At 47.6% G+C, this 14,182-nt stretch overlaps 1 protein-coding gene across 1 annotated transcript in view; it reads right to left on the bottom strand.

Moving 5' to 3' along the window:
• The window catches only part of LOC129716189 (alanine aminotransferase 1-like), a 31,578-nt gene extending 17,636 nt beyond the window's left edge, over positions 1 to 13,942 (bottom strand). The window contains exons 1-5 of the mRNA XM_055666063.1: positions 13,688 to 13,942; positions 11,319 to 11,414; positions 8,040 to 8,148; positions 6,393 to 6,526; positions 806 to 1,049 (exon numbers count right to left, since the gene is read on the bottom strand). Of these exons, the coding sequence (XP_055522038.1) occupies positions 806 to 1,049; positions 6,393 to 6,526; positions 8,040 to 8,148; positions 11,319 to 11,414; positions 13,688 to 13,921 (817 nt within the window). The 5' untranslated portion in view covers positions 13,922 to 13,942. The remainder of the gene's footprint in view (positions 1 to 805; positions 1,050 to 6,392; positions 6,527 to 8,039; positions 8,149 to 11,318; positions 11,415 to 13,687) is intronic.
• Positions 13,943 to 14,182: the final 240 nt, after the last annotated feature.

Raw genomic sequence — 14,182 nt, forward strand, 5'->3', positions numbered from 1 at the left:
ATTCTCCTCCACCAGGATCAGAGTTCCCGCCTTCCGTATGGCGACATCTCCGTCACTGGGCTGGGTCTATGATGCTGGGCGGGGTCTCTGACACTAGGCACAGGAGACCCGACCCGATCTCTCTCCGAACATTGTGTCCGGTTGGAGACGTCCGCCAGCCATCCAGAGCCTCCAGTAAAGACGCGATGGTGCAGGAAGGGGCGGACCGTCCCATGGAGTGACAGGAGAAACAACCAATCCACGCGGCGTTGAACGGCAGGAGTGGAGATCGATCTGCACACGGGTTGTTTTTAAGATTTTTCAAACCTTGTTAACTTTTACATTAGATCACCGATTGGAACGAAACTTGGTGCGATCGCAGCTCAGGAGCACGATGAGTAAGCTGGCATAAAATCGTACAATAGAATGACTGCACAAACTGGAAGATAACAAGATCAGAGTTTTAGTGATAGATAGATAGATAGATAGATAGATAGATAGATAGATAGATAGATAGATAGATAGATAGATAGATAGATAGATAGATAGATAGATAGATAGATAGATACAAATATAATGATCGAAAGGTTGAGAGGGCTAAATGAAGGCAAATGGCACTAGTCCAATTTGGCAACTAGGTCGGCATTGACAGCATGGGCATAAGGGGCTGCTTCTGTGTTGTATGACTCGGAAATCTGAGGTTTGGTTTAGGGATACAGCAAAGAAACAAGCCTTTCAGCCTACCGAGTGCACACTGACTAGAGGGGCCAAAGGGCCTCCTTTCTACTGCTGATCCTTTGTTCTACTCATAACGTGACGTCTGTACCTGTGGGTATGCCTGGATTGGTAACACAGAGTGCCATTGGCTGGCAGTGCCCACGGCCTTCCTCCACAACCCTCCTCAGCTCCTGGGCTGTCACCTCCCAGCCTTGCTCTGCATCCAGGTGGTAGGGAAGAACCACGCCACCCAGCATGCTGATGGTGTGCCAGGACACTTCTCCGCAGGGCACGGGCACCAGTAATCCTGTCCTCCGAGAGCGGCTTCTGTCAATCAATAAATTGAAGATGATCTGCAGAAAGAGTGGACAGTAGTTACTGCACAATAAAACGCCTCGTGGGCCTGTCCCACTTAGGCCATTGTTCAGACAACTGCCGGCGATTGTCAAGTCGTAGCAGGTCACTGAAAAAACGGCGGCTGGAACGGCGACTGTCAGAGTGGAACACACACATGCACATCGCTTCATTCACCAGCCCGTTATGCAGGCGGGGCACAGGGCAAGCGGGGGGAGTGCTGTCTGAATGAAATTCACACGGTGCAAAGCCAATGTGATAAAGACACACACCACGATGAACAGGAAGGTTGGCGCTGTAATTAAGACGGTGAAAGCACAGTTTACGGGAGGGGTTATTAAGTCCTTTAAAAGAGGGAGGAGAGGGGGTAGAAGGGGGGAGAAAGGGGAGACGGGGTGTGAAGCAGGAGCGGAGATAACTTTTAAGAAGCCAGAGATACACGGCTGTGAAGCTCGGCGGACATTAACATTACCGGTCGGTTATCCTTGGTTTTGAAAACTAATGTTTACGTTTTTTCCTCCAATGAGCCAATGAAATTAACGGGTCAGCAACAGCGACTACTGACGACAACCTACGATCACCTGGCGACCCACTACCACTGCACCTATGTCACGAGAATTATCGCTCCTCTCCATGGAATCAAAATTCTGATCGTGACCAGAATTCCGTTACGACTTAGAAACATAGAATAGAAACATTGAAAATAGGTGCAGGAGGAGGCTATTTGGCCCTTCGAGCCAGCACCGCCATTCATTGTGATTATGACTGATCGGCCCCTATCAATAACCCATGCCTGACTTCTCCCCATATCCCTTTACTCCACTAGCCCCGAGAGCTCTATCTAACTCTCTCTTAAATCCGTCCAGTGATTTGGCCTCCACTGCCCTCTGTGGCAGGGAATTCCATAAATTCAAAACTCTCTGGGTGAAAAAGTTTTTTTTCACCTCATTCTTAAATTACCTCCTCTTTCCTCTTTGTGGAACCTGGTTCTGGACTCGCCCAACATTGGAAACATTTTTCCTGCATCTAGCTTGTTCAGTCCTTTTATAATTTTACTATATTAAGTGGGGAGTTTTACTATACATGTTCACACGGGAGGGCTGGTCCCCCGACGCAATATTCCACCTCTCCACCAATTCCAATATTGGTGGCCAGTGGGGGGGCTTTCTGGAGCGCTGGTATGGGTTCTTGGGTTGGCAGCTCAGTCCCTCAAGCCTGATCTGCTGGCACCTCACTCACAGCTGGTGGGCTGGCAGTTGACTCATGGCTATTCCTTGAAATTCCACTTCAAGCAGGGTGCAAGGCCACCGAATTCAAGTGCAGTTTCCAACTACTTCAAGCAGGGTGCAAGGCCACCAAATTCAAGTGCAGTTTCATACCACTTCAAGCTGGATCCAAGGCCACCAAATTCAAGTGCAGTTTCATACCACTTTCAGCAGGGTGCAAGGCCACCAAATTCAGTGCAGTTTCATACCACTTCAAACAGGATGCACGGCCGCCAAATTCAAGTGCAGTTTCATTCCACTTCAAGCAGGGTGCAAGGCCACCAAATTCAAATGCAGTTTCATACCATTTTATGCAGGGTAAAAAACCACCATAAAACCACACAAAACACCAAACTCACAGTTTAGTGACATTCAGTGTGTTCAGTTGATTCACAGCTCAAACAGACTCATGACCTCTCCCTCCCCCATCATGCAGACACTGAGCCACACCCACACTTCCGGGTTTTAAACCCCTCCCCCTCCCACCGGAAAAGGTGTGGCCTTCATGGCATGATTGACAGGAGAGAGAATCTCAAGATTTTTTAAACACTAATTACACTTTTATTTTTCACTGATGGGAAGAATTCTCTGCACCTGCTCAGCGGAGGGGGACTGAGTAAGATGGCCAAAAATCACAGCCGTAAGTGGTAGCGTTTTATCTAAAATCAATATTCAGTGCAAACAGGAAGTAAGTACATTTGCAGTAAGTAGTGCCTTTCAACTTCAAGCCAAAGTACCCAAGCTATCATTTGCAGTAAGTAGTGCCTTTCAACTTCAAGCCAAAGCACCCAAGCCACCATTTGCAGTAAGTAGTGCCTTTCAACTTCAAGCCAAAGCATCCAAGCCACCGTTTGCAGTGAGTAGTGCCTTTCAACTTCAAGCCAACGCACTCAGTCCACCATTTGCAGTAAGTAGTGCCTTTGAACATCAAGCCAAAGCACCCACCACCATTTCAGTAAGTAATGCCTTTCAACTTCAAGCCAATGCACCCACCATTTGTATTAAGTAGTGCCTTTCAACTTCAAGCCAAAGCACCCAAGCCACCATTTGCAGTAAGTAGTGCCTTTCAACTTCAAGCCAAAGCACCCGAAGAACCATTTGCAGCCAGTGCCTTTTGACTTCAAACAAACCATATTTTCATTTTCAAACCACATTAAGGGGACTCACAGTTGAGTGGACATTTGTTCAGTGTTATTCAGAGCTCTGAGATACGTGACCCTTTGGTTCATCCATCTTGCAGAGATTGAGTGGGGCACACCACTTCCTGGTTTTATTGTCCCTCCCCTTCCCTCCAGCAGGGGCAGCAGAGAGAATGTTGAATTTTTTTTAAACATTAATATCTCTCTGATTTGTCGTTGATCGGAACAATCCTCCAGTCCGGGAAGGGGGAGGGGGGCTCTGAGCGAGGTGGCCAAACATGACGGCCGTAGGTTGCGGCGTTCTCTCGGAAATCGTAGCACAGCGAGCCAAAAGCAGTCAATATCAGACTTCTAGTAATATAAGATATGTTTATATAAGATCACCCTCATTCTTCTAAACTCCAGTGAATACAAGCCTAGTATTTTCAATCATTCCTCATATAACAGTCCCGCCATCCCAGGGATCAATCTCATGAACCTACGCTGCACTACCTCAATCAGAAGGATGTCCTTCCTCAAATTAGGAGACCAAAACTGGACACAATACTCCAGATGTGGTCTCACCAGAGACCTATACACTGCAGAAGAACCTCTTTACTCCTATACTCCTATATTGAAATTATCTTGTTATGGACTTATGGCGAGTCTGAGGGAACTACTCACGACCATGCAGGTGGCACCCTGGCAACCATCCGGGAACATGTGGCGACCGCATCGTCTCCTGTCATCGGGTAAAGAGTCGCCTAAGTGGGACAGGCCCATTAGGCATCCACCTGCAGATCAGGCCCTGCCCTCTCCTAATCGCACAGGAATCTCCAATGTCACTTACAAACTTCTACACATGCACAGTAGAAAGTATCTTGATCATTCACAGAGAGGGGTGGAGGGATGGCAAATCAGTTTAATCTGAGCAAGTATGAGGTGATTCACTTTGGGAGGTCTAATGTAAAGAGAGTATACAATTAATGACAAGACCCCTAACAGCATTGGTGTTGGGTCCAAGTTGAAAGTGGCAATACAACTAGATCGAATGGGAAAGAAGGTGGATTGTATGCTTGTCTTCATTGGTCTGGGCACTAGGTATAAAAGTTGGGAAGTCATCATGCTGCTGTATTGGGGTTAAGTTAGGCTGCATTTGGAATATTGTGTGCAGTTCTGGTCGCCCCATTACAGAAAGGATGTGGAGGAATTGAGATGGTGAAGGTTTACCAAAATTATGCTTGAATTAGAGGTTATTATCTATAAAGAGAGGTTGGACAAACGTGGCTGTTCTTAGAAGTTGAGGGGAGACATGACGGAACTTTATAAAATTATGAGCTGCAAAGAGAGGGTAGTCAGTCACAATCCTTTCCCCAGGGTCCAAATATCAGAGACGAGAGGGCATAGCTTTAAGGTGAGAGCGGTAAAGTCTAAGGGAGATGAGCAAGCCAAGTTTTTTTTACACACAAGGTGCTGAGTGTCTGGAACCCACCGCCAGGCCTGGTGGTGGAGGCAGATATGATAAATGGCATTGAAGCGGCTTATAGATAGACATGTGTATATGAAGGGATATGGATCACATGAACCCAGAGATTCATTTAGCTTGGTCTCATGTTTAGCATGGACTTTGTGGGTTGAGCGGCCTGTGCTGTTCTGTTCTACATTATAACATTTTGAGTTAGGATTGAAGTCTTTTATCCCATTGTGTTGGTATTTTTTAAAAAAGGTGCAAAGCTTGAGGATGAGGGAAGAAGCTTTAAAGCGGACCTGAGGAGTAGGAGCAGTGAAGATTTACAAGGGTGTTGCCAGGATTCGACAACCTGAGCAATAGGAAGAGGTTGGCCAGTCTAGGACTTTGAACGCAGGAGGCTGAGGGGTGATCTTATATAGATAAATAAGATCATGAGAGGGATAGTGGTAAATGCAATCTATTACCCAGGATAGGGGAATCAGGAACTGGAGGGCATTGGTTTAAGGTGAGAGGGGAAAGATTTCACCTTAAGCTGAGGGGCAACTTTTCCACAGAGAGGAGGTGGGTATGTGGAACCAGCTGCCAAAGCTTAGCTGAGCTACTCCGACACTCTGTCTTCTTTTTGTAAACCTTCTGCAGTGCTGCATAGGAGCAGGGAGGTTCTACTGCCGTTGTACAGGACCTTGGTGAGACCACACCTGGAGTATTGCATACAGTTTTGGTCTCCAAATCTGAGGAAAGACATTCTTGCCATAGAGGGAGTACAGAGAAGGTTCACCAGACTGATTCCTGGGATGGCAGGACTGTCTTATGAAGAAAGACTGGATAGACTTGGCTTGTACTCGCTAGAATTTAGAAGATTGAGGGGGGATCTTATTGAAACTTACAAAATTCTTAAGGGGATGGACAGGCTAGATGCAGTAAGATTGTTCCCGATGTTGGGGAAGTCCAGGACAAGGGGTCACAGCTTAAGGATAAGGGGGAAATCCTTTAAAACCGAGATGAGAAGAACTTTTTTCACACAGAGAGCGGTGAATCTCTGGAACTCTCTGCCACAGAGGGTAGTTGAGGCCAGTTAATTGGCTATATTTAAGAGGGCGTTAGATGTGACCCTTGTGGCTAAAGGGATCAGGGGGTATGGAGAGAAGGCAGGTACGGGATATTGAGTTGGATGATCAGCCATGATCATATTGAATGGCGGTGCAGGCTCGAAGGGCCGAATGGCCTACTCCTGCACCTAATTTCTATGTTTCTATGTTTCTATGTGCCTCGATTAAACATTTAAAAGACAATTGGACATGTACATGGATAGGAAAGGTTTAGAGGAATACGGACTGAATGTGGGTGAATGGGAGGAAATTCATGGGAGTTTCTTGGTCAGCATGGAGGAGTTGGGCTGAAGGGCCTGTTTCTTTGCTGTGTGGCTATTGAGGGGCTGAAAGGTTTCTCCTGCTGCCCCTGTTTGGAACGTTCCCTGCTGTTGCATACACTCATGGCATTTGAGGTCCCGTTCATCAGGTAAACGTTGTTCGGATCTGCTGGGACACCTCCATCTCGCTGCTCCAGGTATTGGGCCACTGAGTGTCTGACAGCACCGATCCCTTCTGGCTCAGTGTAAGCACCTGAAATGCAGAGAGAAGTCAGTGCTCTGCCCGAGACCACCCCTCTCCTTTACACATGATCCGGCCATCAGCTCACACTGTCCGTCCTGCTGGATGTGGGAATAGGGACTTTGGAATGTGGAGGGTGAAGGCAATGGTTTAAAGAACAGAAAATCTGCTTTAATAAAACCTAACGAGGATTCTTGAGATCACAGCCAGCAGCGTGGTAATGGTGGACCAGCAGAGGTAGTTAAACTAACTGGCCCCACATTATCTGCTGCATCTGCAGGTTACCCGCAGTGGTAACTTATATCCAGTGAGCTGCAGAAATGCACTGCTGGCACCAGAGATGGGTCTTCCACAAGGAGAGGGACAAACTTTGATTACCTGCTCTGGCACTGTGGATGTTGAGGGGAGACCTGATAGAAGTTTACAAAATGATGTGAGGCATAGATAGGGTGGTCAGTGTGAACCTCATTCCCAGGGTGGAAATGGTATGCTTGCCTTCATTGGTGGGGGCATCGGTAGAAGAGTCACAAAATCATGCTGTGATTTTACTGACATTGGTTAGGCTGCATAATGTGTATTGCATGCAGTTCTGGTTACCATATTACTGGAAAGATGTGGAGATTTTGGAAAGGGTGCAGAAGCGTTTTTCCAGGATGCAGCATGGTTTAGAAGGTATTAGATGTAAGGAGAGGTTGGATTAACTTGGATTATTTTCTCTGTAATGTCAAAGGCTGAGGGGAGACCTGATAAAAGTATTTTGAGGGGCAAAGGTGTTTTTTTCCATAGCAAGTGGTGATAGCTTAGAACACACCGCCAGGGACAGTGGTGGAGGCAGATACAATTGTGGTGCTTGAAAGGCTTTCAGATAGACACATGGATATGCAGGGAATGGAGGGATATGGATCACGTGCAGGCAGAGGAGATTGGTTTATCTTGGCATCATGTTCAACATAGACATTCTAGGTTGAAGAATCTGTTACCTACTGTTTTTGTTCTAAGGTTATGGGAGGTATAGTTACTTAAACTTGGCATTATGCTCTGCATGGGGACTGTTATGTGTTCTAGATGAGCACATGAGCACATGGATGTTGGGGCTCCTGTTGATAGGATGTTGGGGCTTGGGGCTGTTGATAGGATGTTGGGGCTCGGGGCTGTTGATAGGATGGTCTCATGGAACCGTGACATCCATCGTGTTGGACGTGGTAACTTACCCTCCCTCCCTCCACCTCTCCCCTCACTCATTCCCTCCTCTCCCACCATCCTCTCCCTCCCTCCCTCCCTCCCTCCTGCTCTTCATCCCTTCACCTCCTCCTCTCCCTCCCTCCTCTCCCTCCTCCACCCTCCCTCCTCTCCGTCGCTCCTTCTCTCCCTCTCCTTCCCTCCTCTTCCCCCTCCCTCCCCTTCTCCCTCCCTCTTCTCCCTCCCTTCGCCCCCGCCTATCCTTCCCCCACACCCACATTCCCCTCTCTCGCTCATTTTCCTCCCTTCCACCAGTCGCCATCCTCAACCTGTCACCGATACCCACCAATGCTATTGCCGGCACAGTTAGCCAGGATTTCTCGAGCCCTCTGCTTGGCATCGAGGGGCAGGGCTGGGTGATCGAGCAGTCTTGGGTAGGTGCTGATAGCAGTAACCTGTGGCAAGGAGAGGGGCTTTGAGTTCCAGGACCAGCACTGTTCACCCCTGCCCCCCCGCCCCCCACACCCTCAACAAGCAATAGCTCATGCTCCATACCAGGAACTCCCAGAGAGGGAATGTCAAAGGTTGAATGGCTACATCAACTGGAAAAAGGTGTAGCAACATATGTTGTGTGCAGTTCTTATCGTCGTGAAGGGTGAAGAGGCTTTGGAGAGAGTGCAGAGGAGGTTTACCAGAATGATGCCTGGATTAAGGAATATGGGGAAAAGGCAGGCATGGATTACTGATTGTGGATGATCAGCCATGATCACAATGAAGGGCCAAATGGCCTCCCCCTGCACCTGTTTTCTATTCTATGTTTCTATTAGAGGGTATTAGCTGTAAGGAGAGGTTGGACACACCTACATGTTTTCTCAGGAGCATCAGATGTTGAGGGAAGGCTTGATAGAAGTATGTAAAGTTATGAGAGGTATAGATACTGTAGACACTCCGACCCTTTTCCCCAGGGCAGGAAAGTCAAAGACTCGGGTGTATAGTTTAAGATTAGAGGAGCACTGGCAGGAGTGAGGTTGGAGGCAGATATAATAGTGGTGCTTAAGAGGCTTTTAAATAGGCAGATGGAGATGGGGGGATATGGGTCATAGAAACATAGAAAATAGGTGCAGCAGTGGGCCATTTGGCCCTTCGAGCCTGCACCGCCATTTGATATGATCACGGCTGATCATCCAACTCAGTATCCCATTTCTGCCTTCTCTCCATTCCCCTGATCCCTTTAGCCACAAGGGCCACATCTAACTCCCTCTTAAATATAGCCAATGAATTGGCCTCAACTACCTTCTGTGGCAGAGAATTCCACAGATTCACCACTCTCTGTGTAAAAAATGAGTTCCTCATCTCGGTCCTAAAAGTCTTCCCTCTTATCCTTAAACTGTGACCCCTAGTTCTGGACTTCCCAACATCGGGAATAATCTTCCTGCATCTAGCCTGTCCAACCCCTTAAGAATTATGTAAGTTTCTATAAGAATTATGTAAGTTTCAGTCTTCTGAATTCCAACGTGTACAAGCCAAGTCTATCCAGTCTTTCCTCATATGAAAGTCCTGCCATCCCAGGAATCAGTCTGGTGAACCTTCTCTGTACTCCCTCTATGGCAAGAATGTCTTTCCTCAGATTAGGAGACCAAAACTGTACGCAATACTCCAGGTGTGGTCTCACCAAGACCCTGTACAACTGCAGTAGAACCTCCCTGCTCTTATACTCAAATCCTTTTGCTATGATTGCTAACATACCATTTTCTTTCTTCACTGCCTGCTGCACCTGCATTCCTACTTTCAATGACTGGTGTACCATGACACCCAGGTCTCGTTGCATCACCCCTTTTGCTAATCGGCCACCATTCAGATAATAGTCTACTTTCCTGTTTTTGCTACCAAAGTGGATAACCTCACATTTATCCACATTATACTGCATCTGCCATGCCTTTGCCCACTCACCCAACCTATCCAAGTCACCTTGCAGCCTCCTAGCATCCTCCTCACAGCTAACACTGTCCCCCAGCTTCGTGTCATCCGCAAACTTGGAGATGTCACGTGCAGGCAGATGAGATACGGTTTACTTGGCATCATGTTCGGCAAGGACATTGTGGACCGAAGGGCCTATTCTTGAGCTGCACCCTTCTGTATTCAATGTCCTCAGCTGCCCAGATGGGAACTGACACCAGAACCTTGGAACCTTGAGGAACCTTGTCAAAGGCCTTACTGTGTATATGGACTTCAGTAAGGCCTTTGACAAGGTTCCTCATGGAAGGTTGGTTAAGAAGGTGCAATGGTTGGGTATTAATGGTGGAGTAGCAAGATGGATTCAACTTTGGCTGAATGGGAGAAGCCAGAGAGTAATGGTGGATGGTTGTTTGTCAGGTTGGAGGCCAGTGACGAGTGGGGTGCCACAGGGATCTGTGTTGGGTCCACTGTTGTTTGTCATGTACATCAATGATCTGGATGATGGTGTGGTAAATTGGATTAGTAAGTATGCAGATGATACTAAGATAGGTGGGGTTGCGGGTAATGAAGTAGAGTTTCAAAGTCTACAGAGAGATTTATGCCAGTTGGAAGAGTGGGCTGAAAGATGGCAGATGGAGTTTAATGCTGATAAGTGTGAGGTGCTACATCTTGGCAGGACAAATCAAAATAGGACGTACATGGTAAATGGAAGGGAATTGAAGAATGTAGGTGAACAGAGGGATCTGGGAATAACTGTGCACAGTTCCCTGAAAGTGGAATCTCATGTAGATAGGGTGGTAAAGAAAGCTTTTGGTGTGCTGGCCTTTATAAATCAGAGCATTGAGTATAGAAGTTGGGATGTAATGATAAAATTGTACAAGGCATTGGTGAGGCCAATTCTGGAGTATGGTGTACAATTTTGGTCGCCTAATTATAGGAAGGATGTCAACAAAATAGAGAGAGTACAGAGGAGATTTACTAGAATGTTGCCTGGGTTTCAGCAACTAAGTTACAGAGAAAGGTTGAACAAGTTAGGGCTTTATTCTTTGGAGCGCAGAAGGTTAAGGGGGGACTTGATAGAGGTTTTTAAAATGATGAGAGGGATAGACAGAGTTGACGTGGAAAAGCTTTTCCCACTGAGAGTAGGGAAGATTCAAACAAGGGGACATGACATGAGAATTAAGGGACTGAAGTTTAGGGGTAACATGAGGGGGAACTTCTTTACTCAGAGAGTGGTAGCTGTGTGGAATGAGCTTCCAGTGAAGGTGGTGGAGGCAGGTTCGTTTTTATCATTTAAAAATAATTTGGATAGTTATATGGATGGGAAGGGAATGGAGGGTTATGGTCTGAGCACAGGTATATGGGACTAGGGGAGATTATGTGTTCGGCACGGACTAGAAGGGTCGAGATGGCCTGTTTCCGTGCTGTAATTGTTATATGGTTATATGGTTATATGGTTAGAACAAAAGAACTAGGAGTGAGTCAAGCCCATTCAACCTGTCGAAGCTACCTGGTCAGTCAGCAAGATCCCAGCAGATCCATTCCTCCAGTCCCTTGATCCCACAAATATCTGAAGTTCTATCAAGCCCGTTCCGTCCCAGTGGATCCTGCCCTTGTTTTCGGATTCCCCGCACCAGCGGGACTTTGCTTCTCCCCACTATGACCTTACCTGTCGCAGGAAGGTGATTGGCTGTTGCCCAGCGCCCTGGACATCCCCGAGGAGGATCCCCATGACCTCTGGGACGGGTGACCTCCAACCTAGAGACTGCATGAAGAAAGGTTAGTCATGGATTGGCCGTTGTGCCACTCGGCCCGTCGAGCTGCTGCCCTGACGGTACGAATGTGATGCTGTGCATTGGCCTCTGTGCTCGAGGCAGATGGTGGGGCTGGAGGACAGAGACTAGCAGATAAATGCCCCCCAGGTCACTGGCCAGAGGGGCAGAGAGGCTCATGGAGAAGGCCCGGAGTAGAGATGCGGCATTTGGCCATTAGCAGCCCACCGTCGTATCAGCACTGCTATCTCTGTTGAAATTGCTATAAATATTGGTTATTATTGTCACGTATACCAAGATACAGTGGGTAACTTTGCTTTTATGCCACCCAGTCAAAGCATACCAAGCATGTGTGCAACAAGTACAACAGGTAATGCAAAGAGAAAAGTGCCAGAGTGCAGAGTTGCAGCGTTATAGTGTTATAGTTACACAGAAAGTGGAGATAAAAAGTTCAAGGGCTGCATTTTGAAAGGTTTGAGGTGAGAGATAGGAGGTTTAAATGAGATCTGAGGGTAGATTTCTCACACAGTGGTTGGTATCTGCGGTGTGCTGCTGGAGGAGGTGGTGGAGGTGGAAAGAGTTACAACATTTGAGAGGGATCTGTAATTAATACAGCCATATCTGATTAGTGTAGGTAGGCACGGTGGTCAGCATGGAGCTGCTGGGCCTGATTCTGCGAGCATTTACTCTATGACTCTATACCAGGCCTTTCCATGGTACGAGCTGTGGGTGAGGTCTTCCTTGAGCAGAGCGAGTATCAGAAGATGTTGGGAGACTGCACCTGGGGTATTGTGTTCAGCTTTGATCACCCTGCAATAGGAAAGATGCTATTGAGCTGGAAACAGCACACAGAGATTTACAAGGATGTTGCCAAGATTCAAGATCCTGAGCTATAGATTGGACAGAAGGTGGACAAAAGTGCTGGAGAAACTCAGCGGGTGGGGCAGCATCTATGGAGCTAAGGAAATTGGACAGATTGGACAGTTTAGTTTAGAGATACAGCGTGGTAACAGACCCTTGACGAGTCCATGACGGCCAGCAATCACCCATATACTAGATCTGTCCTATACATGAGGAACAATTTATGGAAGTCAATTTAACTATAAACTTGCACATCTTTGGAATGTGGGAGGAAACCAGAACTCCCTGGGAAAACCCATGCTCACAGGGAAAACTTACAAACTTTGTACAGCCACCACTTGTAGTCAGGATGGAAGCCGGGTCTCTGGCATTGTAATGCCCCTGTCCCATTTAGGAATCCTGAACGGAAACCTCTGGAGACTTTGCGCCCCACCCAAGGTTTCCGTGCGGTTCCCGGAGGTTGCAGGTGGTTGCCGGAGGTTGCAGGTAGTGGAAGCAGGTAGGGAGACTGACAAAAACCTCCGGGAACCTCCGGGAACTACACGGAAACCTTGGGTGGGACGCAAAGTCTCCAGAGGTTTCCGTTCAGGTTTCCTAAGTGGGACATGGGCATTAGACAGCAACTGTACTGCTGCGCCACTGTTCTGCTACTGTGAATCAGGTGAGGACTTTATTGTTTGGAGTGCAGGAGGCTGAGGGATGATCTTAGAGACGTGTATGAAATCATGAGTGGAATAGATAGGGTGAATGCACAGAGCCTTTTATGCAGGGTAGAGGAATGAAAAACCCAGAAGTCATAGATTAAAGATTTGAGGGGAAAGAATCTGAGGGGTAAGTTTTTCTGGAACATGCTGCCAGAAGAAGTAGTTGAAGCATACTACAACATTTTTAAAACGTTTCCATGGTACATGATAGGAAAGGTTTAGGGACTTCTAGCATTTTTGAATTTATTGGCCTTTTTTTCTTTATTGTGTAATCTCTGTATTGTGTTTTCAGAGCAGTCGTTGCAAGTAAGAATTTCATTGTTTCATTTTTGATAAATATGACAATTGAACACTTGATACTCTTGGATATGGATCAAACGCAGGCAAATGAGGCAAACTTAAATTGAGCATCCTGCTCAGCAGGGACGTTGTGCCGAAGAGCCTGGTTTCATCATATATTACTGACTTCTGGCCCATCAGGCTCAAACTGTCCTCACACCAGCAGGTGATCAACATGCCTATTCCGTTGGCCACTCAGGTCCCGACTTGGAAGCTGTCTCCTGACGGGTGGGACGGGTGGAGGGGGGGGGGGGGTGTAATGGGGAGAGGGGGGGGGAGGGGTGGTAATGTGGATGGGGGGGAGAGGGGGTGGAATGGGTGGGGGGTTTAGGGAGGAGGGGGGGAGGGTGGAGCTCACTCACCTGCTGTCGTTCCTGCCTCATCACCGCGCCTTTCTGAAGCAGTCGTGCTGTGAAGGGAGTGTGCTGCACCTCCGGGCGCAGGAACACAGCGAACTCTCGCCACTGCCAGGTCCCCCTTGCGGCCCTCAGTTCAGATGCCGAGCCTGCCTTCCCCAGGTGGAAGACCCCTCTGCATTGTGCCCAGGAGGGAAGGAGGTCCGGCAACAAGTGCAACTTTGGCCGTCTCAGCAACATTCTCACCACAAAGTCAGGCGATAATGATTTACTGGCCTTGATGGTCGACCCTGGGCAAAAGAACAAACTGGTTACAAAATAATCGACAGTCCACAGTGCTGCCAAATCAGAAACAAGGGTTCTGAACTTAAAGAAAGGTAACTTTGAGGGTATGAGGCGTGAATTGGCCAAGATAGACTGGCCAATGAGTCTTAAAGGGTTGAAGGTGGATATGCAATGGAAGGCATTTAAAGACTGCATGGATGAACTACAACAATTGCT

This window comes from Leucoraja erinacea, chromosome 2 (genome assembly GCF_028641065.1).
Source record: "Leucoraja erinacea ecotype New England chromosome 2, Leri_hhj_1, whole genome shotgun sequence".
Lineage (NCBI taxonomy): Eukaryota > Metazoa > Chordata > Chondrichthyes > Rajiformes > Rajidae > Leucoraja > Leucoraja erinaceus.